Source organism: Aedes albopictus, chromosome 3 (genome assembly GCF_035046485.1).
Source record: "Aedes albopictus strain Foshan chromosome 3, AalbF5, whole genome shotgun sequence".
Taxonomy (NCBI): domain Eukaryota; kingdom Metazoa; phylum Arthropoda; class Insecta; order Diptera; family Culicidae; genus Aedes; species Aedes albopictus.
Window position 1 is genome coordinate 159,235,870 of NC_085138.1, and position 23,635 is coordinate 159,259,504.

The following is a 23,635-nucleotide window of genomic DNA, read 5'->3' on the forward strand; positions in this document are numbered from 1 at the left end:
TCATCTCACCTCATATTTAATCATCTTACCCTATCCTCTACCCTACCCTACTTCTTCTTCTTTGTGGCTCTACGTCCCAACTGGGACTTGGCCTGTCTAAGTCTGTCAACTTAGTGATATTTGAGCACTTCCACAGTTGTTAATTGAAGGGCTTTCTTTGCCTGCCATCGCATGAAATTGTATATTGTGAGGCAAGTACAATGATACACTATACCCAGGGAGTCGAGAAAATTTTCCCGACCGGAATGGGAATCGAACCCGCCGTCTCCGGATTGGCGATCGGAAGCCTTAACCACTAGGCTAACAGGAGACCCCTACCCTAGTCTACCCTTGGTGATCAAACTCCGCTTGATCACCAAACACCTGTATGCAAATTTCACTCACTTGGAATCAGAGCGTTCTTGATTAACAAAAAAGTTAAACATTAATTAAGTAATCATCAATGATTAATTAAAGTTTCAATCTCTGTGATTAATGATTAATTTTATTGTTGAGATGATTAAAGATTATGATCAATGATGAAATTAGGGGTTTTCTGTGATTAGTGATTATGATCACACATTTTAAAGAGGATAGAAAATGACAACAGGAATTCACCTGCTTTTTTTTGCGTTCGATTTCGACGACGATGGAACTCCTACTTACCTTATCGGACAGACGAAGGCCTGAGTGTCCTCCTTGGTGTCCTCTGTTGTAAGGACTGTATCGGAAATTAACTATAAACGTTCACAATTGCCTGATAAATAATATGTTCAAAATAAACTTAACTTTATTTTTGGAAATACTATATAAATCTCTTAAATAAAGAATGGCAGTTCTGATTTTCAAAAAATAATCATTTAACTTGGACTTTTATCGCAAAGATTGCACCCATTCTTTTAATATTTTGTACACCTCCTTAAAATTTAAAATTGCGAAAACTGTGGGAAATTTTTTTCCCATTTTTTTCAATTTTTTATCTTATTTTTGCGCAAATATATTCTTTTCCAGAATGCTCATGATATCTTCTTCTTCTTCTTCTTTTATGGCTCTACGTCCCCACTGGGACTTGGCCTGCCTCGCTTCAACTTAGTGTTCTTTGAGCATTTCCACAGTTATTAATTGAAGGGCTTCCTTTGCCTGCCATTGCATGAAATTGTATATTGTGAGGCAAGTACAATGATACACTATGCCCAGGGAGTCGAGAGAATTTTCCCGAACGGAACGGGAATCGAACCCGCCGTCTCCAGATTGGCGATCGAAAGCCTTAACCACTAGGCTAACTGGAGACCCCTCATGATATAGGAAAATTATTTTTACTAAGAAAAACTCCCTCCGTAGTTTAGGGCAATTCTTAAAAATGAAAAAAGGCCATTTTTCGAAGAACTCTTTTTTTATGCGTCATTAAAGAACGATTACGCAAATAAAAAATACATAAAGTTGATAATTTGCATTTTTTTTTGATTGGGTATGTATTTAAATCTATTGAAGAGGTAGTTTTACCAGAGAACGGAATTTTATAACCTCTAAAGATATTTGAAACAGAGCGTCAAAGTTCGACCAAAAAGTAGGTGTTTTTTTGGGATAGACCATATTCTTAATGTTGTAGGTTTTTCTATCCAAAATAAGAATTTTAAAAGTCGGTATTAAGTGATATGCTATGTGTACATAACTGCTAGTGATAACCATTATTTTCCCGATTTTACCCAGTACAGTTTTTTGTCGCTACAAATTATTGAAACGTTAAAAAAATTAAAAAAAATGCAGTTTGTACAGATTGTTATTTTGTGTGAAATACTCATTGTTAGGATTAGAAATCCTGCAAAATAATGTTTAAATTTAATTTAGGTTGCAGAATCCCGCTTCTACTATAATCGCGATTGCAACGCATCCTTGCGCACTATTGTGCACAAACGCACTTTTTTCTATAAACCAATTAGGAGATTTTGTGCTTCCTCCTCTTTGGCTCTATCGCCCAACCAGAGCGGTCACCAACAGTATATAGATATAGATAGTTATAATAAAGCAACCACAGTGAACTGACCCACATGCAATAAAGTGTCTTCTCGTGCAAATAAATTCGGGTTTTCGATCTGTAATCGCGTCGTTTTATGTGCTCAAGTGATCCTCCGAAAAATACGCCCGTGATTTCGACCCCGTACAGAACACTCATAGAACCATATTTTCAATAATACTAAACATTTTCCAAATTTCTTCAAGCTGTTCTAATCTTAACTATATTGTGCAGATTTCATAGAAGAACCGGAATAAAAAGACCAACCGTGCTTCAAGATAGAGCATTTTGAATGTTTATAGTTAATTTCCGATACAGTCCTTACGTAAAGCCTGTGCTCGAAAAAAAAATGCACCACAGAAAAAAAAGTTTAACTTTTGATTGAACGCAACCAAACAGCTGATTTTTAAACAGTTATTGTATAGTAAGTGTAGATTATGCCATGAAAATTTCATAATAATCGGTAAAGTATTGGCGAAGATATCTCAAACTGAAAAAAAATTGAGATTTTTTAAATTTTGTGCACCACTGAAAAAAATGGCTTAGGCTATAACTTTACTGTTAGTTTGTAAAAACGTCTGAAAATTTGACTGCAGGTTCCCAACCTAATACATATTAAGTAGTAAAAATTTCATCAAAATCGGTTCAAAACTCAAACTGCGTCAAAGTTAATTTAGGCATTTTTTTACAACGCCAAGGCCCGTGTGTACTATCTGGACTATAAAATTGTCCGTACTGCCCCGTTTCTTATCAAAATTTGACTATTATATTAAACTGTTCTCAGACAAGTTTTGAGCCATTTTGGATGAATACTTTCAAAGTTAGAACACATTGAATGTCACAATAAAAACAACATGTTTGATTATTGCGACATTTGGCCACATATACGACCACAACTTTTTATAGGTCAGATTAAATTGAATGAAATTACCTCAAAATGTTTTCATGTATTTTCTGTATACTTACAGAAAAAAAACCATCAAAAAAGGATGAGTATTTCTGGCTCTAGAGCTAAAAGAGTAAAAAAGGAATAATTTTTTTAAATCTTCGTTCGCACAAAATGAAAAAAAAATCTCATTTTTGCGTCTGAGATATCTCCGGCTGCAAAATGGTGAGTCGATAAGGAGAGCGTCCAACATAGCTCTGGTCCTCACAAGTTCCTACCTCATGCTTCCACGGGACCGCCAGCTAAGAGTTGTGTGCTTACCTGGTAGTGCAGCCTGGGCACTGTTGTCCTTCTGACTTCAGCTAGATTGAGGAGGTACGATTCGAGCGTTTGTTCACCAAGGAGGTGCGGCTCAAATAGCGTCTGTTCTGGCATCCAGCGGCTGAGTAAGAAACGCTGCACCACGCCCAGCTAGATCCAAGGTGGTAGCCCCATCAGTGTGGTCGCCCTAGTGTTGGTTGGGACGTTAAACAGAACTGGCAGGATGGCCCTCCGGCGAGACAGGAGTGTTGGCGTAGGCCCAATAAGCACACCAATGTGAAGTTAAGCCTATAACCCGCCAGCCTGTCGCGCTTTCCCGTTCGTATGTGGGTGGCTTAAGCGCCACTCCTAAAGGAGACCACCCAACAGTTTGCAGGTTTGCCCGGCCTGAGACCCTTCCGGGGAATGAATTAATTTTATGGAACTGGGGAAAGAAGCTGACTGGCTGCGATAAATAAACCGTTGTACTTCTCAGGGGAGGCGAAAGACCATCAATACCCTACACAGATAAAAATAATGAGATTTACACGTCATGTAACCTTCATTTTAGTCATGTAAACTTAGTGTTATGATGGTTTACATGATATATCATGTAAATTTGTGTTATATGTCATGTAAACACTCAGAGTCATGCTAAATTACATGACATATAATGGAAGTTTACATGATATTTTATGACTTTTACATGATATGTCATGTAAACTTCTGTGATATCCCACGCTCCAATTATGTGCATCGTATGTCACAGAATTTTACACTCTTTTTTCGATCTGTGCAGAAGTCCCAAGTGCAAAAACCTTAAATGCTTCAAAACTTAGAGTCAACTGAGCGGGTTTTATCATCACCGGCCAGCTAGAAAGTCCATCCAATCGAATTACATCCGATTGGAGAGTTGCCAAAGCTTTATTCAAACGGACTAGATGATACACATGTTTATTGATTCGATCGATCTTCCCTTTACATGTTTGCCTAGGTCTTTCTTCCTTTCCCTCTATGTATCTATCTTACCCTAGTGTGTGTTTGCGGTTTATGTCATTCCCCTACCTCGCTGTCGTACTACTAACGCACAGCGGCACCGGCTAGATTCTCCCCTACAGCTGCGAGTGTGTGTTCTGTTCGTTCGGTGTCGTACGGTTCGGGTATCGGTATCGGTGTGTGAAATTGGGGCTACGAAATTACGGAACCCATTCACTGATCGAGACGGCTACGGGCTGTCGATTGTGCCGTACTGTCTCATGCGCATGGACGACACAACGGAAACATGCAAGCTTGGTACTTACGTTACTCTACCATGGATTTACGAGATGTGGGTGGATTGCGGGTGGACTGCGCGGTGACACGCGACGTCGGTGGGCACACGGAGTGTTCTCGGGCCTACTCCGGCCCGGGTTGAACGCGCGATCCGACGGTTCGCGCTTACTCCTACCTCCACTGGAAACGTGGGCTTACGCGTGAACGCGGCACATGCGTTCGCGTCCTACGGAACAATGGTTGTTGGTTGCTGCTCTCCGACGCGGAAAACGATGGCGGCCTGCCTGTCTAGGGCGCGTATCTGGACACGACGCGACCCTCTTCCGGCCACGTGTGCCCCGGGAATCCTTCGAACTCGCAAGGTGGGGTCAAGAGCGGTTTCTATTGGCTGGTGGTGTGTCGGCAATGGCCTGGCTGCCACGAATCCTATTCCCCAAAATCACAACGCACAAGTTTACTACCGGATCACCGGGAAAGCATAATGAAACTCTTACCCTTTCGATACAGGTTTCTACACACACACTTGACACAATCTACTAATCCTCTCTAGCAGAACTGACTACAACTTAGCGAAAACACTATTAGGGAAAGGGAAAGCTAATTAGTTATTCCTACCGTCGATGGGGGTGACAATGGGTCTGGGGGGTGAGATTGGGTCAAAACGGAGAAATATAAAATTTGAAATAGCTTATCAACTATCGCTAATTTATATTGAAAACTTTATATTATTTCAAAGGGAAGATGTTTTTACACGTCATGATGCAGATTAAAATGTTTGGCAATAATCGTTTTTTGTTAAATTTGTGGCTAAACTTATATCATGAAGCTACTAGTAAAAAATTTCTGAAAAAATTTCTCCTTCGGAATGTTTAACACAAGTACCTAACCATAAATTTTCTTATAAGTGGTAAGCTGTAGGTATTACCTGGTTGATGCAATGAAAAAAACGGGCTGTCATTGCTCTTTTTATTTTAAAAGTCAATATTTTCGACCCTATGTCTAAATATTAAAAATGGGGGTGAGATTGGGTCAAGCAAATTATCGAGTGCACATAAACTTAACTAAAAATTCAACTTGTTTTCAAGTCCCCATTTGACGTTAGAGTGGTGCCATGTTACCGTATCTTCATAAAAGCACGTTTTTTTCGAAAATAGTGTCATATAAGGATCATTCATAAAATACATAGAAAATACTGAAGAAAGAAGAATAAGTCTATCGTTTTGCTAGGACTAAAAAAAAATATTCAAAAATCTTTTTAAATGTTATTGCGGGAAAGGATCTAATAATGTGAAATGTTGTGTAACATAATATTTGATCGACCCTCTATCTTGAGATGGAGTGATTTGCTTTGGCTATATAGAGGCCAAAGATCATGTACGTAAGAGTTTATAACGGAGGGTTTGGTTAAACATGTCTTATGCAGTATACTAAAAATATATTTTTTAATCAATCTTTCAATGCGCCCCTCCCTCATTGCAATCCCCCCCTCCTCTCATGGAGGTTGAAACTTTAAATGAGGATGATTATGGTGGCTAAAAATGGCGATACAACATGCAAACGTTATTTTATCAAATTTCAACCATTTTTTCGGATGTATTAGCCCTTTTAGGCGGATTAACCATCTTTTAAAATTACGTAAGTCTTAATTCGTAATGATTACATCGTATTTCAAGTAGCTTTACTAGATATGATCAATAAAATTAACTTATATTTTTGAATAGGCGATTTTGAATACTTTGACCCATTCTCACCCCCTCTAAGGGGTGAGATTGGGTCAATTTTCAATCATTTGTAGTTTAGTAAGCAATTCATTTAATGTGATACTCTCTTGCTAAACTATCATAACCACATAGAAGAGTATACATACCAAATAAAAAGTTATTCTGACTTCAATTGCATTTGTTATTTAACAAACAATCTTTGAGTATCCTTTTTTGACCCATTCTCACCCCCAACGAAGGTACTTAGAATTCTCATGTAGATTCACCTATTAAATCACACCACGACGCGGGACAAGAAAACGAACCACTCTTGCCTCTTCCACATTTCGATTCGAAGTGGACGATCAAGTCTGGGATTAGTCCTCAGATAGGCCGCTAATTTGTGACCTTCGGCTTCGAAATCGCGAAATCAGACGAAGTCCAATTCCGCGAGTGCAACATTCTCAGAATTTGCACCCAAAACTTCAAAGGCATTGTGACCTCTCTTTCCAACGGCCGCCTTAAAACCTTCAGTCAGTTTCTCTCCCCAAGTTCGGTAGGAGTGCGCAAGCCGAACGGGAAAGGTCAATAAATCCTGAAAGGATTTTAGGACAGGTCGATGCCCGCCGATGGCATCACAAATTGCGCGCATTCAATTTTAGCTGGCTTGGGTCCATTGCATTTGGGCGCGTGTAACTGGATATAGGGAACTCATTTGGGCAAGCGTATGCCAATTACAACTCTTGAAGATAGAGATCTTTGTGCGGTGAATCAATTTTAAATTTAAATGAAAAAAAAACGAATGAACATGCAACATAATTAAATTGAAAAAGATTTAATATATTTAACAGAAAACACTTATAAATAACAAAGCGTACTTGTTACAAGCCTGTTATGTCAAACAAACCCATTTTTACCACCCTAGTACATCTGAGTTGTGAAATCAAAAATACGAGTTTAGCTTCCCGATAAAAATATGCCTGTAGATGGTAGGCTAGAGCAATGCGCAAACATTATATCAGTATTAAATAAGCCGCACATCAATCAACAGTTCCACGTCCATTTATCGTGATGTCTTCTACAGGCGAAATCGCATGCAACCACGGAGAAACTGTTGTTGATTGGCGGCATTTGGACTTCTATCGAGATGTGGTATCGCAAGACTTAGGCCTTCCGGAGGATGAATTCTGTTTGCGCAATCTGAGTGTGACTAATGCCACCGATGGCCAATCAGGCTTCACATCCTTGCTGCATCGGGTTCTGGTGGATGTCGAGCTGAAGAATGGAGAATGTGAGCAGAAATCGTACATCGTGAAGGAAAACTCCAACGATGCGATTGGTGGAAATGAGGAGGAAAACTATGCTCTGTTTGAAAAGGAGATCGAAGTTTTCCAGAAGTTGATTCCGGAGTTCGAGAAACTTTTTCAGTACAAGGTCAAATTTGGTCCCCGGTATGTATGAGCGGTATAAAATGAAAGCACAGTAAATAAACTATATATGTGCATATTGATTATAGATTCTATAAAGCAGTTAAAAGTCCTTCTACAGTGATAGTAATGGAAGATCTCAACGCATCTGGGTATATTATGAGAAGCAGTAGCAATCGGTTAAATTTGTCGGACAGTAGAGCAGTGTTGTCTAGACTGGCCAAATTCCATGCCGCATCTGCTGTATACACAAAACAAGTAGGAAATAATTTTCCTACTCTAGACATGAATCATGAATCATTTAAGATAATTTCGCTGATTCTAGAATGAGGCTTATTCGAAGTTCTTCGGAAGTGGTATGTTTGACGGGGATACAGCGGGTGCAGCCGAGGTTTATCTGGAGAACTTGAAGAAGTCCTTCGTTACGAGCTTGAGAGAACGAAACTGTTCCAATGAATTCTTGGATTTGATAGTAAGTACCAAACACAAAATACTTCATTTAGTAAGCATAACAAGAATATATTTCCAGAGTCAATGGAACAAAAACCTGTATGTGGTTGGAGCTGAATTATTTCGCTTGAATGACAATGACTTCAATGTTCTGAATCATGGCGATCTTTGGATGAACAACTTGATGTTTGGTGAAAGCAAATATATTGTATAAACAATATGATTCACTTCTGCGTTCCCCATACATTGAATTGGCGAATAGCTTACAGCACCATCTAGCGTCAAACGTGGCAATCCACCTTAAATTAAACCACATATTTGCTATATATGTTTAACCGTGTCTCCATAACATTTCCTTTTGTTATGGTCGTCAATCATATTTAGGGATGTACAAGATTCAATTCGCACAAACAAAATTATGATATTGGACAAAGCAAACATTAAGTTTATGTTTAGTAACTGTCGTATATCAGTGATGGAACATACGCAATTTGACGTTTCGCAATTATCATTTTTTTCCAGAAGTATATTTGTTTTGGAAGTACTCAGAAGTGAAATATTTTGGTCAAATTGCTGTGGCTACTGGGGATACTTGTTGGTTCATTTTGACTAAAAGTATATTGTGTGCAAAAACTATTACGCAAAGAATATGATTTATTTATTTGAACCCTAAACATTTTGATATTATTTATCGATAACTGAAGAGATTATTGACATCCCTAGTTCATTGATGTTGACAGCGTGTGTAATTCTGAAGGGCATACGTTTTTAGAGTGTAATAGTTGCCACGTTCGTCACAAGCGGCGCCACAAGCACAGAATAAAGGGTCGCCAGAAATAGCTGGAAGTGAGTTATATTATTAATATAGTATATTTGGTGAAAGCGATTTGATGATGGTAAAGCAGGATATAATATCTATCACACATAAGAATAAGAATCACACACGAATATTCTATTTCAGATCGACTTCCAGATTGCCTTCTATGGAAGTTTCTCGTTCGACTTATTGCAGTTCATCTTATGCACGGTCGAAGTCGACGAAATAATCAATAAGTTTGATGAACTCGTTGAATTTTACTGGCAAGAACTTCAAGATGCTTTCCAAATATTGTATCACAGCAGCTTGTTGCCATCGTTGGAAAACTTAAAAGCAGACGTCGACAGACATGGATTTTTCGCAGCAATCCTATTGGTGGAGGCGATTCCACTGATGTCCTACATGACGGTGGGGCAATTAAACATGGATCTGATGTCTTCTCCAGAGTTGAAAGGTGAAGAATTCAGAAGGAAATTGTATCACAATGATAAATTTGTAGATGTTGTAGACCAATTGCTGCCATTTTTATTTGAACGTGGATATCTGAAATGTCCAATGATTAAGTAAAATGAAAATATATTAAAGCTAAAAAATAAGTTATTCGTCTTGTTTTTTTTTGCATTTCTTTTTAGATACATATAAATCGCCTTTTATATGCCACAAACGACATTTTAATGTTTTATTTCGATGATCATACAAAGTCAACCAGGAATCGCAGAAGGATGTACGCATTAAATCGTATAAACTACTATTTCAAGTTACTATCGAATATGTATACGGCGAAGCAACAATTTTCATCGTATATGATTTTTTTCTACTTTTTCTTTTGAAAACCATTCATTTTCCAGTAAAAACTTCACCGGATGGCGTAGCACCACGAGCCAAGCTACGATTCAGCCGGCCAATTGAAATCATCCCGTAGATAAGAAAACCCGTAACAGCGATTTCAAAATGCAGCCGCTCGCGCGCATAGCTTGACTGATTTCACTAGTTTACAGCATTTTTGAACTCGGTAAGCTGATGATTGTTTTTGGTGTAGAATCATGCCCTGAGTTCGAAAACGCGAAGGAAAAAAATTACAGTAGAGCGGAATTTTTTTCGACTTTCCATACAAGGTTGATGATTTGAAATCGATTTTTGTTCTATTTTTAAGAAAAGTCGCTCACTTCACACATCTCATTCTCCGTAATCAATGCTCCGATTGAGCTGAATTTTTTACTGTAACTCGCCTACATGTGATATGTCAAATAAACGTTGAAAAAGAATTTTTAAATTATTTTTTTCTTATTGAAAAAAATAGATTTCTTCATATAATTTTGGAAATTTTGCTAAAATTTAAGGAGATCGACCCCAAAACTCGCCAATATCTTAAATTTCATCAATCTGATGCTAAATCTGTTTTCAGATGATCGGATGGTATTATATTCAGCTTTTAATTTATATAAAAAAGATTAAAAATTGGTTGAACAAAACGCAAGATATTTGAATTTTATTAAATTTCATATTTTAAAAAGTTGCAAAACTCGATATTGAGCTAAAACTCAAAAACTGTTCTACTTTAAATTTTTTGAAGCACGGTTTCGAAATCAGCGCTGAATTATACTTCAAAAATTTTGGTCGTTGACAGAAGTTCATGACTTTTTATTTATTTTTTTATTTATTAAAATTACATTCATCGGATTTTATATCCTAGTGAACATTACTAATTAAAACATTTATAAAAATTAAAACTAATATTCATTGTAAATTTAGAGCAAGAACCTTGTCCCTAAAGCTGGCTAACGACATGTTAAAATTAAAAAGCTGCTGCACTTTATTGAATTCGTTAATCATCGCAGGAAACGGCGCGTAACTTCCATAGTTAGTTCTATGCAGACTGGGGCGCAGGAGAGTGTGATTACGAAGAGCCCTTGGAGGAGCATAAACAGGAAGTAAGGAAAGAAGCGTACAAGAATCAATGTCTCCTTTCAAAAGCTTGGCAACAAAAATTGCTTGGTTCACGTGACGTCGGTGCTCTAATGTATCCAGGTTGAGTAACCGGCAACGATCTCGGTAGGGCGGTAAATCGACTGGGTCCCTCCATGGTAGGTTAGCGAGGGCATGTCGAAGAAAACGTTTTTGGATGCCTTCGATACGTTGAATCCATGTAGACTGATACGGAGTCCATACAACATCAGCAGTTTCGACTACCGATCGTACAAGTGAGCAAAATAGAGATTTCAAACAATAGGGATCCTTGAATTCACGAGAAATTTTGAAAATAAAACCAAGCTGGCGGTTGGCCTTATCAATGACAAAGCTCCTTTGCTGATTAAATGTGAGATTACTGTCCAACAAGACCCCCAGATCTCTTACAACTGATGATCTTTCAAGTGGAATGTCATTTATCTTATAGTTAAATATCACAGGGTTCAACTTCCTATGGAACGAGATCACTGAACATTTACAAATGCTCAGCGACATATGATTGCGTGAACACCAAGCAGCAAATTCATTCAGTAAAGTTTGCAGCAATAGGCAGTCGTTTTTACTCCGAATGACGACGTAGATTTTAAGGTCATCAGCAAACAGTAGTCTGCAGCCATGAGGAAGAATATCCGTGATGTCATTGAAGAAAATGGAGAACAATAATGGCCCTAGATTGCTTCCTTGGGGAACTCCTGATGTGCATGAGAATTCCCGCGAACAGCAAGATCCAATTCTTACTCGAAGTTTACGCCCAACCAGGTAGCTTTTAAGCCACATCACAAAATTATCAGATGCGCCAATTTTCCTGATTTTCTCCAGAAGAATGTGATGATTGATCCGGTCGAAGGCGGCGGTGAGGTCGGTGTAAACCGCATCAACTTGCAGTCCTTGCTCAATACTGGTGAGGCACGTGGTAGTAAATTCAACCAGGTTCGATGTTACAGATCTTCGTGGAAAGAAGCCGTGTTGGTCGGACGAAATGTATTGTTTAACTTTAAAAAACAAGTACTCATTTACGACTATCTCGAAGATCTTAGACCCAGCACTCAATGAAGTTATCCCACGATAGTTGGAGATGTCCCTTTTCGATCCTTTTTTAAATACTGGAAACATGATGGAGCTTTTCCAAACCTCTGGAAACTTACGTTGCCTCAAAGATAGGTTAAAAATAAACCGTAACGGCGCGAGAAGGCACTCGGCACACTTCTTGTAGATTACCGCAGGGATACCATCCGGACCAGGTTTATAGGAACTTTTCAACTTGTCTGTAGCGCGTACGATCATCGAGTCAGTTACTTCAAAAACATCAATATCCACAGCGTCTGTAGCAACATTATTGGTTGCTTGTTTCAGTTCAAAATCGGTACATGATGTATTGTTGAACACACTACAGAACCGTTCAGCAAATAACGTACATTTATCACTAGCCGTAGTACAGTGCTTATCGCCAAAGAACATGTTCACTGGAAAGCCGTAGTCTTTTCGTTTGCTGTTGACAAAAGCCCAAAATGATTTCGGATTACGACGGAGATGATTTTGAGTTCTCAGAACAAAACCACGGTAGCGATAGGTGTTCATCGTCGTATAAGCTCTGCTGATAATCTTAAACTCGGTTCTCAGGAGCGGTGTACGAAATTTTCGCAGTTTACGTAGCGCTGCATTCTTTCTGCGCTTGAGGGTCCGCAATTCGTGATTTTCCCAGGGAGGTAGCCGTGGCTTACGTTTAATTGGAACATGTTCGACTAACCAGTTATTCAGCACACATAGAAAATAGGCAGTAGCTTGATCCACATCACTGCAGTTGTGCATTGGTGACCAGTCAAAGAGGCTGAGATATGTTACGAGAGCATCAACATTTGTCTTTTTGAAATCCAGCTGCTGATCTTCATCATTGGTGCATACATCCTCAACGTAAAATGGTAAGAGTATTTCAAGCGGTGGGTGATGCAAGTCCGGTGCGATAAGTACATCGTTGGTTTCAGACACAGAGAAGTCAATTGAGTTGGAAAAAACCAAATCAAGAGTATGTCCATTTAGATTTTTAGTTGGATTGATCTGATGCAGATTGCAGAAGGCCATTCCATCAATTGTCGAATAACGTGCATGGTTTAGAGAAGAGATTGAATAGTCAATTGTAACTGAACCTTGCTCATCCTTCATCCAATGGATTTCAGAGAAGTTATAATCACCAAAAATGAGAATTGTGTCGTCACAGGAACTACAGGAGTCAATTTCACGTACTGACTTTAGATGAGATTCAATGACTTGTGAATCGTTCGTCTTATCAGGAGGAAGGTAAAACGAAGAAATGTATAGGCACTTGTTGTTGAAGTCGAGCTTGACCCATACTTGTTCCAAGCAGCTATCACAGATGCTGAGCTGCACAGAAGAAATCGTCTTCTTTACGGCAACGAGAACTCCTCCTCCCATGCGTTTAGAACTGTTAACTCCGTTTCGATCGCATCTGTATACGTCATATAGAGGCCCAAATAATTGGACGGAATGTATACGGTTATCCAGCCAGGTTTCAGTCAGCACAATAACATCAAAATCACATCCGGTCACGGCAAGAAACCAAGCATCGATTTTTGTTCGAAGACCTCGAACATTTTGGTAGTAGACTTTTAGAGATGAAGCGGCAGATGCAAGATCAGTGATAGGATTATCGTTCAGATGACTAGGTCGTGGATCACTGCGAGAGGAAGACAAATCACCAAGCCGGAAATGTTCAGATAAACGGTGGTACTTGCCTGGAGAGGCATTTTGGATGCCCCCTCCCGGCCCTTCGACGGCTGAGGTGCCAGGACGACTTTGTGTGTAACGTTGATCAAAATTAGCATTTAGGTCGAGGTGGTCAGGGGCATCCAAAGTGCTTTTTTGTGTGCATCCTGGAAGGCCTGTGCTGGGTTGTGACATGTCAATAAGGCTGGTGGTGTGAGGATGAGTCGCCTGGCTAGATATGTGGAGCGCATCTATGACAGCGCCACAAGTGGTGGTAGTGTTGAAGTAAAGTTGTCTGGGAGAATAATATGAATCACCGGACGGCGGATGCTCGGAAACAGATCTGTACTTGCCTGAGGAGGCATTTTGGATGCCCCCTTCCGTTGTTCCGACGGCTGAGGTGCCAGGACGACTTTGTGAGCAGGGTTCATCAAAATAGGCAGCTGAGACGGAGTGGTCAGGGGCATCCAAAGTGCTTTTTTGTGTGCGTCCTGGGAAATCCGAGCCGGGTTCAGGATTGGTAGTCCAATGATGCTTCATCTGTCTGGTCGTTTGATTAGATTCAGCGGTAGTGGCGTAGCGGGGGTTAGAGTATAATCGACGTTCTCTAGGAAAGTTCAGCAAATCAACGGACGGCAAATGTTCAGAAACAGAATTGTACTTGCCTGAGGAGGCATTTTGGATGCCCCCTTCCATTTCTCCGGAGGCTGAGATGCCAGGACGACTTTGTGAGCAGGATTCATCAGAACAGGCAGCTAAAACGGAGTGGTCAGGGGCATCCAAAGTGCTTTTTTGTGTGCGTCCTGGGGAATCCGAACCGGGTCGCGTTCCGACGAAAAGTTTAGTAGCCCAAGGATGATTCAGATGTTTAGTCGTATGGTGAGGCTCCGCGGTAACGGTGCCGCAGCTGTTAGGGCATACTCGACGTTCACTGGGAAAGATCAGCAAATCAACGGACGGCGAATGTTCAAAAACAGAGTTGTACTTGCCTGAGAAGGCATTTTGGATGCCCCCTTCCGTTCCTGCGACGGCTGAGATGCCAGGACGACTTTGAAAGCATGAATCAACTAATACGGCAGCTGAGTCGAGGTGGTCGGGGAATTCGTTTTATTTCGTAACTAGTGATTTTTAATTGTGCCTTTATTGCAGAAAATTGATAAAAATTACAAAATCTCAGGAATTTCGAAAGGGAGCATCCATTAAGTACGTCACGCTAAAATTGAGAATTTTCAACCCCCCTTCCCCCTTCGTACGGGTTTTCCCATACCTAATACATTGCTTGTCACACTTTCTCAAACACCCCCCCTCCCCCCTCTAAGCGTGACGTACTTAATGGATGACCCCAAACGGGCCTTTGTGAAATGGAAGTTTACGTAGTTTTTCATCATTTGCCATCAAATTCTAAAAAATAATAAATTTTAAGTTGTGTCTCTGTTTCCGTGAGGTCAAAAAAATGCCGGCGAGCCAGAGGAATTTGAACGGATGGGGAATTATGTCCGCGAGACGGTTTATGTATGCAATTTCGACTGCACTGGTAATGTATTTCAACGGCTTCTTTTATACAATGTACATTTCATATCGAAGACAATAATTATTAGCAGATACATTTCACCAAAGGCGTGTTATCATATTGAGGTAGAGAGATTGACATTTTGGAGATTCAATAGAGAAATAGTTGGGTTTCATGTTTAGCGCGAACTACAAAGGTGCCGTCCTCAAATTCTGCTAAAACAGTTTCTATTGCAGAAAACCGACGATACCTGGAGCACAGCGAAAATGATGAGTGGTCCAAGTAGAACGAGATCTAGCGAGCATCGAGCATGATAGAGAATAAAGAGCGAACCACAAACCCGCAAATGGAGTATTGTAGGTTACTTACCTTACCGATCAGGCTAATGGCTAGTTTCCACCTGGTAAGTACTGTGTAAAAGGATAGGACAAGTAATGGTCACGTAAAATTTTTGCAATCAAAATTACTTAAGCGTTCGCAGTTGATAAGTAATTCGCAGCCAGAAAGATTTGCCAACAGATGGCACTGTCATGCAATGCTGTCAGTCATGTTGTCATGTTTTCCGTACGGAATAATATGTCGATGTATTATTCCGTGAGTAAAAGCAAAGAATAAAAATAGATCTATTTTTATTCTTTGGTGTGGGGCTAGCAACTGAATGCGGGAGAACTGCGGTATGTACTAGGGTAAATGTACCAATAGTGGTGCCATTAGTAGCTCCTTGTTGTAAAATAATTGAATAAAATTGATAATACCACAAAATAAAAAGTCTGAAAACGTTAATCGGTAGTTTATCACTTAAATTTGCTAAGAAAAATGTTAAAATCATTGGTTAGGTCAGTTTTTGTTAATAAATTACTTGCATCAACTATAGGTACCCGGTTCCTATAATGGAGGTAAAATTTAACATTGGTTCCTATAGTGGCGCATCCCATTGAACTCTTATGGGACCCACCACTATAGGAACACTACCACCACTATAGGTGCAAAGGAGCAAAAAAGTTAAGGAAAACAATTGTTTAAAATAGTTTTTTCGTCAAATCCTGCACTCAAAACTGAATTAATATTATCAATTAGGTATGATGCATCTATTAAAAATGTCATTTGCAAGATTTTTGGTCGAAATAGTGGTAAATAGCCACTACCACCACTATTGGTACTACCTCCACTAAGGGAGCTTTTACCCTAAAACAATCCGCTGCGGCAAAATGCAATGAGCGCGGATTTCCTGCGGTTGATTCCAAAACAACTTCTGTTTAGTGAATATGTTTGTTTCCAAGAAGAAGTAAATTATGTAAGAATCTGCAGCATTGCTCTTGCTCTATCGAAAGAAATCTGAGGTTTCCTAAAAACGGAGGCTACGGTGGTAATTGTGGGACGATCTCGGGGACGATAATGTAATTATAGAGAGCAAATTAGTGCAGTAGAAATCCAAAGATATTAAGAACGAACTACCTAGCCAATCCGTGAGATATAAAGAAAACTAATACGGAAGGTAATTTCGAAACTCATAAGAGAAAGTTATGATTCTATGGTATTGTCCGCGATTCTACAGGAAGCGGGAAATACTATTTAAAAAAAAAACTATTAATTCGACGAAGCTCCTCAAGTTCTTCAAAGAAGCTGTGGGTCCAAGAGAAACTGATGATATCAAAATAAAGCCCGGGATTCTTGGAGTTTTACAAAGATGGTGTTTATGTGTTCCTCATGAAAATAGCTCCTAATTTCAGAAACAAGCTGACTAGTTCTCAAAATTTCCTAAAAGAGTTCTTTTAAGAGTTCCCCGATAATTCCTCCACAATGTCCCCAGGGGTTCTCGGGAATTTATCGAGACGTTCTCCTAAAGTGTTTCCTCTAGGAGATTATCAGGAATTCATCCAGGAGTTCCCCGGGAATTTCTCCATGGAGTTTCCTGGGAATTCCTCAAAGAGTGATCCGGAAATTCCTCCAGGGATTCTCCAGTATACCATCCAGAAATTGTCAGGTGATTCCTCCAGGAAATCCCCGGTAAATCTTCCGGAAGTTCCCCGAGAATGCCTCCAGAAGTTCCCCGTTAATTCCTTCAGGAGTTCGCCGGGAGTATATCCAGGAGTTCCTCGGAAATTCTTCCAGGAGTTCATCGGGAATTCGTCAAGTGGTTGATGTCTAAGCGATCAACAACCACTAATTTGACAACGTTTACTTCTTTCATTATACGCGAAATGGAGAAAGGTCACCAAGTAGATGCAATTTACACAGATCTCTCAGCAGCATTCGATAAGATGAACCACGATGTCGCTCTCGCCAAATTCCGTAAGTTGGGTATCGGTAATAGTTTGCTGTCTTGGTTACACTCATACCTCACTGGTCGCACAATGTCTGTCAAAATTGGAAATCACGCTTCATCTCCGTTTGCAGTTACCTCAGGTGTCCCTCAAGGCAGCCATCTTGGACCCTTTTTATTCCTTTTGTACATGAACGACGTGAATTATGTACTAGACTGCTTCAAACTGTCATACGCGGATGACCTAAAACTGTACCACATTATCAAGGGCCAACATGATGCAGATTTCTTGCAGCGGCAACTCGCAACATTCGCTAACTGGTGCCATGTCAATCGCATGGTCCTAAATGGGTCCAAATGCTCGATAATTTCATTTGGTCGGAAAAAATCTCTAATTCATTACGATTATTGTCTAAATCACACTCATCTAAAACGAGAGTCTACCGTCAAAGATCTGGGTGTCTTGATGGATTCTCAGTTGACTTTCAAGGACCATGTCGCCTATATGGTTTCCAAGGCGTCTTCACAATTAGGTTTTATATTCCGTTTTGCTAAAAACTTCAAAGATGTTTATTGCCTAAAGTCGTTGTATTGCGCACTTGTTAGACCGTTGCTCGAGTATTGCTCTGTAGTTTGGGCTCCGTTTTATCAAAACGAAATTCAGCGTATCGAGGCGGTGCAACGAAAGTTTATTCGCTTTGCTTTGCGTTTTCTCGCTTGGCAAAACCCCTTGAATCTGCCAAGTTATCCAAGTCGTTGCAAACTCATAAACTTGGAGCTCCTGCATGATAGAAGGAACGTTGCTAAAGCCTGCTTCATATCCGACCTTCTTCAAAATCAGATCGACTGCTCTTCGTTGCTTGGTCAGATTGGAATCCACATTCCAAGTCGGTCTCTTCGTTCCTATTCTTTTCTATCCATTCGCCATGCCAGAGCCAATTACATTATAAATGAGCCGATGCAGAGTATGTGCCGTGTTTTTAATAGTTGTTTTGCTGTTTTTGATTTCAATGTTTCTCGTGTAGTGATTAAGCATAGATTTAAGCAAATTTTATGTTAGTTAATTAAGTTATGTTAGAATAGCTGTGTCATTTGGGTCTGTATTTTTACCTGTTGACAAATAAATAAATGTTAAATGTTAAGTGGATTTTAGAGGGATTTCTGCAAGAGTTCCCCGTGAATTATTGTAAGAGTTCCCCGGGAATTCCTGTATAAAACCAGTTCCTCTGAAATTCCCATGCAATTCCTCCAGAATTCCTGCAGGACTTCCGCGTGAATCCCCAAAGGGATTTCTGGAGGAATTTTCCGGGGGAATCCTCGAAGGAATTTCTGGTGCAATCACCGCTGGATCTTCTGGAGCAAATCTGCAGAAATTCTTTCTGAGATTTCTCGAATAATTGCTCCGGATATTCCTCCAAAACTTCTTTCGAAAATTCCTCCAGGAATTCTTCCGAGGATTCCTCCATCAGGAATTCCTCCGACGATTCCTCCAGGAATTCCTCCAAAGATTTCTCAAATAATTCCTACGGAGATTCCTCAAGGAATTTCTCCGGCAATTCCTCCAGGAATTCCTCCTAGGATTCCTCAAATAATTCCTACGGAGATTCCTCCGGATATTCCTCCAAAAATTCCTCCGGATATTCCTCCAAAAAATCCTCCAGAAATTCCTTCGGAGATTCCTCCAGGAATTCCGTCGGAGATTCTTCCAGGAATTCCTTCAGAGATTCCTCGAGAAATTCCTTCAGAGATTCCTCCAAGAATTTCGTCGGAGATTCCTTCAGGAATTCCTCCGAGGACTCCTCCAGGAATTCCTCTGAGGATTGCTTCAGGAATTCCTTTGGGGATATCAGGAGGAATGTCTGGAAAAATCTCCGGAGGAATATCTGGAGGAGTTATTGGAGAAATCTCCCTGATGCCACTCCTGGTGTAATCTTAAAAGAAAACCCTGGAGAAATCCCAGAAGAAACTATGAGAGGAACCCATAAAGTTACTCCTAGAGGAGACCTAGAAGAAGCTTCTGCAAGAAGTTGCTGGAGGAAGGATTTCCCGGATAAATATAATAAACAATTCCTGGAGCAATCCCAAAAGGAATTCCTTGAAGATTCATATAAGAAACGCCCAGAGAAAACATAGAGGAATAGTTCTATTTTAGAAAAAAATAACTCCTGGAGAAATCTTAGAATGCATTCCTGTAGAAATTCTAGAAGAAACTCTTGGAATAATCCCGGAAGGAATTCCTGCGGAAATCTCCGAATAAATATCTGAGTGAACCCCGGAAAAAATAGTAGAAAAATCCCGGTTGAAATTATAGGAGGGTGGTTCGAATAAACTCCTGGTAGAATCTTAGAAAACACCTCTGGAGAAAACCCTGAAGGAACTCCTAGAAGATCCCATGCTATTATGTCCTGGAAAAAACATTAGAAGAAACTCATGGAGGGATTTTTTGTAGAACTTCTAATAAAAATCTCAGAGACATTTTATGAGAATCCCCGGTGAACTCCTTGTGGGTTTTCTGGTGGAACACCTGGAAGAATTTCTAGAAAATTTTCTGTGAAATCCCAAAGAAAACCCTTCGTATGGAATGCCAGGAGATTTATCACAAAGAATCCTTCGTGGATCCTCAATAAATTCCCCGTGAATCTTTGTCCCAGTATTTCTTCAAGAGCTCCATAAAGTAACCGCCAGAGGTCCAGCAGAATTCCTCCCACCGTAGATCGAACCCCAATATTGCAGAATTTATAATTAGTTTCTAACCATAGTTCTCGCTCTAATACCATCGAAAGTTTCTCTAGAATCCTGGCACAATGTCTCTCATCGGTATTTTCCCTGGAACACTGCACAACTCCGCTGGAATCTTACTATTTGGATTTTCTCCGGAAGCCCACCCAAAAGTTATAAATTAAATCATTTTCCCCAAACGCGCGCAAAAAAGTACATTTCATTTTCATTAGCATTTCCTGAGGAAACGAACAAAATTTCTCTTGTAAGTCCAAATGTAAACAACCAGGTGCTCTTTCCTTCGCATCCTTCTTACAGCATCGTTTCGTTAAAATGCTGTCAGTTAAACAAATGTCAAAGTTACTTTTGGAAAATGGAGGAATTTTACTTGAGTGCTCTACTTGGCAGCAGGAAACTTTGCTTAAGGCCGGGGTGGCTTTTACTGACATAGTAGCCGTCTCCATTCCACTCGATCCATGGCTGTTTGTCTCCAGTTCCGCACTCTGCGTAGGGTCCGCAGATCGTCCTCCACCTAGCTTGCTGTGCACCACGTCTTCTTGTACCGATCGGATGACTCTCGAGAACAATTTTATTCGGGTTGCTATCCGACATCCTGATGACGTGACCCGCCCACCGTAGCCTCCCGATTTTCGTGGTATGGACGATGGTTGGTTCTCTCAGCAGCTGATACAGCTCGTGGTTCATTCGCCTCCTCCAAGTCCCATCTTCCATCCGTCACTCCGCCGTAGATGGCACGCAACACCTTCCGTTCGAAAACTCCAAGGGCGCGTTGGTCCTCTGCACGTAGGGTCAATGTTTCGTGCCCATAGAGAACGACTGGTCTAATCAGCGTTTTGTAGATAGTTAACTTCGTGTTACGGCGAACTTTATTCGATCGTAGACACGGTGTACAATATTTAGAAGGTGATACCTTCCGGAAATCTGACAGTTTTTTGATGACGTAATTCAAATGGTTCATAGGCGTTTCCACAATGATCTAGTACTCCTCACCAATTTGATCAACGTAAAACGATAAGAACGACGTCACATGTTTACATTCAAAAATGATGTTTACATAGGTTACTAGCCTGCCTTGTGATATTTATGCCGTGGATCGTGGAGATCTGCGGAGTCCAAAGGAGATCGCAGCAGTCCGCGGGCGAGGTCGGACGTGAAAAAGTTTCGGCTGTCATATATTTCGCGTTTAAGTATCAGTTTTTTTTAACAAATATTCTTGCTGAAAATCCGCCTAATGTGTACCTTGTCACCGAACGTCCGCGTTTCGTTTATAGTATCATCGCGCAATGATTCGCCATTCAGCTAATTACCACCATAAAGAAGAAAGAGTGTGTTTGTTCTGGTACTCCTACAGCTCGGAGCAGCGTGTTGCTAAGCTACAGCTGCTGCTTGCTTCCCTGTGAACCTCAAGAAGATGGATTGTTGTTCTTTCGGTGAAGGTGGACATGGCACATATAAAAAATTCGTCGGTTCTGATTCCGGATAGTTTTTGGAAGAATCACGGTGGTTTTGTATATTGGTGATTTTGTGCCTTCATGCTCAAACAGTGAAGACAAAATAAACGGCATTTCGGATGTGATATCGAGTTCGGCTGATGCTTTTCAAGTCAAGCAGTTGCAGGAGACTAAACTTGGTGAGCCCGCCCATATAAAACGCCCTGTTTTGCTGTTCTTCTTTGTGTATATTTCAAAATAACTACACTAAATTAATTTCATAACAATTCAGTCCCCTAACTTAATCATACCCGACCTTTCCCGTACCACAATCCCTTCTCCTTTCTATTTACGAGAGCGTCGGTGAGTCGCTTACCATCCACACAACGTGTTTCTTATCGTTTCAGAGAGCGATAAATGGCGCTTAAGCCTAGGCTTGTTAGCCAGGACACATGGTCCAAATGCCTGTGCCCCATCCCGGAAGCAAAAAAAGGCAAATGGAGTGACAAATTTCTTTGCTATGTTACTCCCAACGTTGATGTTAAAAAAAAAAACATTTCCACTCGCATCAACACATCTACATGATCAACTTACAAAATACACTTACACAACCTGAATCTTGCCGCATCACTCGCTTATAGTGAAACCCCAATCAACCCATTTCAAATATCCAACTCCTTGACACCTATGGGGGCGCCGGTGAGTCGCCGGCCTTTCATAAAGTAGGTGTCATGTCATCACATCTTTTCCTTTCCTCGTAATGGAGAAGATGGGCGTGGCCGACAATGAAAATTCTCATGTCTTTTTTTACTTCAACCTCTGATATAGATAGCTGTTTCTTGCTAAATAGCATTCCATAAGCAATTAGAATTGGAGTATTAAAGTTTTAACATGACAACTTTCAGTATGCAATCTACGAATTACTCCGTTACAACGCAACGCAACGTAGAGATCTGCGGAGTCCAAAGTAAGCACGATTTCCTGCCACAATGTTGGGCTGCAAAACGGTGAGTCGATAAGGAGAGCGTCCAACATAGCTCTGGTCCTCACAAGTTCCTACCTCATGCTTCCACGGGTCAAGCGATGACAAAGACCGCCAGCTAAGAGTTGTGTGCTTAGCTGGTTGTGTAGCCTGGGCACTGTTGTTCTTCTGACTTCAGCAAGATTGAGGAGGTACGACTCAAGCGTCTGTTCACCAAAGAGGTGCGGCTCAAACAGCGTCTGTTCTGGCATCCAGCGGCTGAGTAAGAAACACTGCACCACTTCCTGCTAAATCCAAGATGGTAGCCCCATCAGCGTGGTCGTCCCAGTGTTGGTTGGGACGTTAAACAGAACTGCCACGATGGCCCTCTGGTGAGACAGGAGTGTTGGCGTAGGCCCAATAAGCCACCCGTTAAAAACCCCATTGCGAATAGCATAGGAGAAAATACGACTCCATACAATCGGCAAAGAATTGTTACTATTGTTTACTATGCGATATCACATTTGTGATGTAGTTCTAATGAATGTATGTACATATGCAACCCTATCCACATATTGGCCTAGAAATCATTAAGCTTGAGAAGCAGGCTGAGTTTTAAATGAACCGTGCCTCTACGAAAACGGTGACGTAGAATCAGATAAACTTAGACTATTATTAAAACCAAAGTCACATAAAACACTAATTAAATATTCATCCCCAACGACAATGCGAATCATTCATGCTTAGTATTTTGTTAGCAGCGAGTTTGAATACGTGTATTGCACCCCATTTCGCCCACTAACTACGGTGACGCCGCACTGGCCCCGTGGGATAGTGGCTGGGGGTTGGGCGAAGGCAGGCATCCTCATGAAATGGATTGTCAATATGCAGAACAATTTGGTGCCACGATACAACAATTCACGGAACGATTTATATGAATGATATGTGGGGAGGGCGGGGGCTGACCGAACACGCGTGCACTTCGGCGGCGTCCGGATGCGATAAACATCGTTCAACTACAATCGATGAACAAATGACCATTAGGAGCAATGTGACAGAGTCCTTATGGGGGAACACGGTGCAGGACTGCCAAACGGTGTCTCATTTTGGCAGTGTCTTTGATTCATTTTTTGAATTGAATAAGCAGACTGGTTCTTCGAAGTTGTATTATATTTTACTAGTATTTTATGAGAGTTAC

At 40.6% G+C, this 23,635-nt stretch overlaps 1 protein-coding gene across 3 annotated transcripts; it reads left to right on the top strand.

Moving 5' to 3' along the window:
- The first annotated feature begins 7,127 nt into the window (after positions 1-7,127).
- LOC109412327 (uncharacterized) lies at positions 7,128-10,244 on the top strand. 3 transcript variants are annotated; one of them, XM_062860574.1, is made up of 8 exons: positions 7,128-7,602; positions 7,668-7,836; positions 7,904-8,050; positions 8,108-8,215; positions 8,901-8,924; positions 8,990-9,299; positions 9,478-9,569; positions 9,694-10,240. In XM_062860574.1, the coding sequence occupies exons 1-7, from the start codon at positions 7,223-7,225 to the stop codon at positions 9,534-9,536; spliced, it is 1,197 nt and encodes a 398-aa protein (XP_062716558.1). In that variant the 5' UTR covers positions 7,128-7,222; the 3' UTR covers positions 9,537-9,569; positions 9,694-10,240. The 3 variants fall into 3 exon arrangements, with proteins under 3 accessions (XP_062716558.1, XP_062716557.1, XP_062716556.1); XM_062860573.1 differs by having other exon boundaries at positions 9,478-10,244; XM_062860572.1 differs by lacking the exon at positions 9,694-10,240 and having other exon boundaries at positions 8,990-9,408; positions 9,478-9,502.
- The last annotated feature ends 13,391 nt before the right edge of the window (positions 10,245-23,635 follow it).

Bases quoted from the DNA above. Each gene is read 5' to 3' on its own strand.
- LOC109412327 (XM_062860572.1), top strand. From the start codon at position 7,223: ATGTCTTCTACAGGCGAAATCGCATGCAACCACGGAGAAACTGTTGTT. The intron at 7,603-7,667 runs GTATGTATGAGC...TATTGATTATAG, and splicing joins AAGGTCAAATTTGGTCCCCG to ATTCTATAAAGCAGTTAAAA. The intron at 8,216-8,900 runs TTTGGTGAAAGC...TAATATAGTATA, and splicing joins TTTGGATGAACAACTTGATG to TTTGGTGAAAGCGATTTGAT.